Here is a 3,354-nt window from a genome sequence, read left to right as displayed (position 1 = left end):
TTGTCCCTACATTACATATGTCTAGGTTGGTGTTTAATAGGAATTCGAAAAGTGACTCACCTCTTTCATTCGTCTCTGAACTGCCCCAGAGCTCGTTTCTGGCGTTTGCGTCGCAGCCCATCAATAGTTTGTCTGTGCTGTTCAATGTTGACAGGAATCGAGCCACTTCGTCTGGTGGCGCCGGTTTCTCATGTGGCATATACACCGATGCCAGGTATATCGCCGATTTCTGCAGCTCCACTTTCACCACCGTAAAATCGGGAGTGCTGAAATTAGAACACAGAAAAGCTTTTAAATGTTTTTTAGTGATTATGCATGACCGTGGCTTACCGTCTGCTTTGTTGTAGAATATGTTGATGCTCTTGTTGTTTTGGAACCCCTTAATCTCGTTGTCTCTGACCCAGGGCTCCTGTATGAAGGCGATGTCGATGTCCCCTTCCCTGAGGAAGACATCCAAGTTCTCTGTAGCACATTTCGAGTGCTGCAGATTCACCTGTATGGCTCTAGGCATCGGATTTATTGTCGTCTTCAGCTAGGTCGAGCTTTTCTAGTCTTTCTAGCTGTATGTTGTTGTCTGTCTCATCTGGGTCTTCCTCATTTTCATTGCTGTCTCCTTTGAAAATTTTCAGTTTGGCCTTTCTTAGACCAAACCGCATTTTGTTGTCGTGTTGTTTTAGTATTGGCAGGCACTCGTCGTTGATCTGCAGAACGAATGACATGCTGCTCTTTTGCGGTTTTTCTGCCTTCACGATAGCCCAGTCGTCCATCGGCACCGCAGGGTTGTGTGACTTCAGGTACCAAATGCGAGCGCGAGGAGGGCAGGGGATGTCCTTGGCCGGAATAAGCTTAAGTTTTAAGCCTTCCAGTGTGCTGCTGATCTCAGCAACACACCTTTCTAGGACAACCCTTGACCAGTCGTTGTCGCACTTGATAACTCTGCAGCCGCGAAGTACTCCTGCAGAATCGAAGGAAGGGAGAGTTCCGCCCTGTGCTCCAACCACTTGCTTGTCTAACACGAGCTTGGATAGTTTGGCCTCCACTTGCCCCCACTTCTGCAGGACCACTTTGCCACTGTTTGTGGTCTCGTCGATCAGTGCATATAGGAGGTTATCGCTAACCACCTCGGTGAACGGTCGTTGCTTTGTTTCTTCGATGCTGGTCTTAGGTCTCTTCTGTGCCTGGTCGATCACGTCCTGTGGCCTGTTCCTTTTCATCGCATCGCTTTTTTTCTTGTTGTCCTCTTTTGGTTTGTTGAATAAGAAGTCTTCGTACTCCTTAACCACCTGCTGGTATTTTAGTTTGTCGGCCGCGTCGCGCTCGTCAGTCGCTCCAGCGAGTTCATTCTTGGCAATTTTGCTTAGAATGAACCTCGCCTTCGTGTAGCGAGACTTCAGGAGGGCACCCTCGGATTTGTGTTTTCTTGCGGCCTGACTCTCTCTCTGAGTGCCGTCCGCCGCCTTTTTCGAGGTTTGTGGTAGAACTTTTTGTTGTTGTTGTTGTTTGCTTAGTAAGGGTGTGCTATGGCTGGTACTTCCTTTACTCTTTGCTAACTCAGCCGTATCTTGGCTGGAGGCCAGCAGGGTATCCTCCTCGGAGGATGGTATAGTGTCGCAGCGCGGCACAAATTTTTTGTTCTGTTCGTTTTGTTGTGTGTTCATATTCATCTGTTTCTTACGGTTGCTTCGCCTGACTAGGTCAAGCTCCACAACCCACGAGCATTTAGGGGCAGTAATGGGGTCCCCCGCGGCAGCGCCCCTTACCGCGGTAAGGCCACAGTTACTCTCGAAGGCGGCCAGGTATTCGAGAGGGAAACTCCGTTCGCGATGCACATGTTTTAATTCCCTGCACCATTCAGTCCTCGGCACGATTCCAAGCACACCTTGACTTGGGAATGTGTTGGTACGGTACTCTCCGTATAGGTGATTGGACGAGCATCGCACACGCAGTATCGTGTAAGGGTGTTCGACCAATCCCCATACAGAGCTTCCCTCTTAGTTCATGACAGTTTAATTCCTAAAAGGAATTTAGCCTTCATTTAAGCCCCATCCCCGCGGCAAGGAGACCAACCACGATGAGGAAGCGTTTGTCGGAAATCTCCAGCAAATACAAAAGTGATACCACCCATGACATCAGCAGAGCTTCGGAGGTCTCTTAAAGTACGGTCCACGACCTCCACATGAGCTCTATGACTCATGGTGCATTCATCCCATATTACCAACGACGCGTCTTGCAGCAACTTACCAAGAGGCCCATTTTTCCGAATAGAGCATGTAGACCGTTGATCTAAAGATACGGATAGCGGGAGTTTAAACGTAGAGTGAGCAGTTTTCCCTTCGTTCTAGAGAGTTGCAGCAATTCCTGACGAAGCAACTGCAATCGCTATCTTCCCTGATTGCCGTATCTTAGCAAGTATCAAATTTGCGAGAAAAGTCTTTCCAGTGCCTCCTGGTGCGTCCAAAAAAATAATCTCCCCATGTTATTGTTCACGCTCTCCACAATAGTGGAGCATGTCTTTGATCCGGTACTAATTTGGGCACATTGTCATTAACAAACGCTCTAAGATCATTTCTGTTATACTGTCGTACCATTGTGTCAATAGTATTATTCTGGGTACGAACGGGAGAAGGTAATCCAAAATCACTTAAATTTTTGTCGTTTAATTCTATAAGTTTGTTTTCAATTTCAATTAATCCTTCATTATAAATGACTTCAGTGAAGGGTAAAGTGTTATCCTGATTCTGTTGTCTGATCCGATGTCTAATATCTTCACAGAACTGATCTTTTAAAGTATCCCATAGCTTCAATGGTTCCGATGGTTGACAAAATAAAAGTATGACTACAAACAACTCCCTTAGTTTTTTTGGACACTGTGACAACGAAGCTTCGCTTAAAGTGTTTCCCAAATGGTCATCGTTTTCAAGTAAACCTCGGTCACGGCATGCTGCTTGATACGTCTCTTTGACAATACCGTTTACAGTTTTAAGGTATGCAAATGCAATCTTCATTACAGAGAGAAAAAAATGTCAGTAATGTGGTATTGCGTGGGTTTTGGACAATTTGATGAGCTGTCCCTGGTGTAAAATACACCCTTTGACCGTTCTCTAGATGAACGGCCAAATGCACTACAGTAGGATTCCGCTCGTGAAAAGGAAATTCAAATAAGCGCCAGACAGCTTCAGATGTGCTTATGTACCTTCCATTTAAATAGTTTTCGACCTCATCGTGTGGGTTTCTAAGGCTAAAAGTTGCCTGATCTCAACCTTTATTTATATATTTACATATATATTTAATGGCTTGGACAGAGTGGCAATACTCCACGTTTATATGAGCATTAAAAGTCTTACATAGTAGCGG

At 45.7% G+C, this 3,354-nt stretch overlaps 1 protein-coding gene across 1 annotated transcript; it reads right to left on the bottom strand.

The window, feature by feature from the left end:
* Positions 1-503: 503 nt before the first annotated feature.
* LOC129250111 (uncharacterized) lies at positions 504-1,658 on the bottom strand. The gene has a single exon (XM_054889754.1). The coding sequence runs from the start codon at positions 1,656-1,658 to the stop codon at positions 504-506; it is 1,155 nt and encodes a 384-aa protein (XP_054745729.1).
* Between the last annotated feature and the right edge of the window lie 1,696 nt (positions 1,659-3,354).

Source organism: Anastrepha obliqua, chromosome 6 (assembly GCF_027943255.1).
Source record: "Anastrepha obliqua isolate idAnaObli1 chromosome 6, idAnaObli1_1.0, whole genome shotgun sequence".
Classification (NCBI taxonomy): domain Eukaryota; kingdom Metazoa; phylum Arthropoda; class Insecta; order Diptera; family Tephritidae; genus Anastrepha; species Anastrepha obliqua.
This window is presented reverse-complemented; position numbering and strand designations above follow the sequence as displayed.

Coding starts and splice junctions, on each gene's coding strand:
- LOC129250111 (XM_054889754.1), bottom strand. CDS start 1,658: ATGAACACACAACAAAACGAACAGAACAAAAAATTTGTGCCGCGCTGC.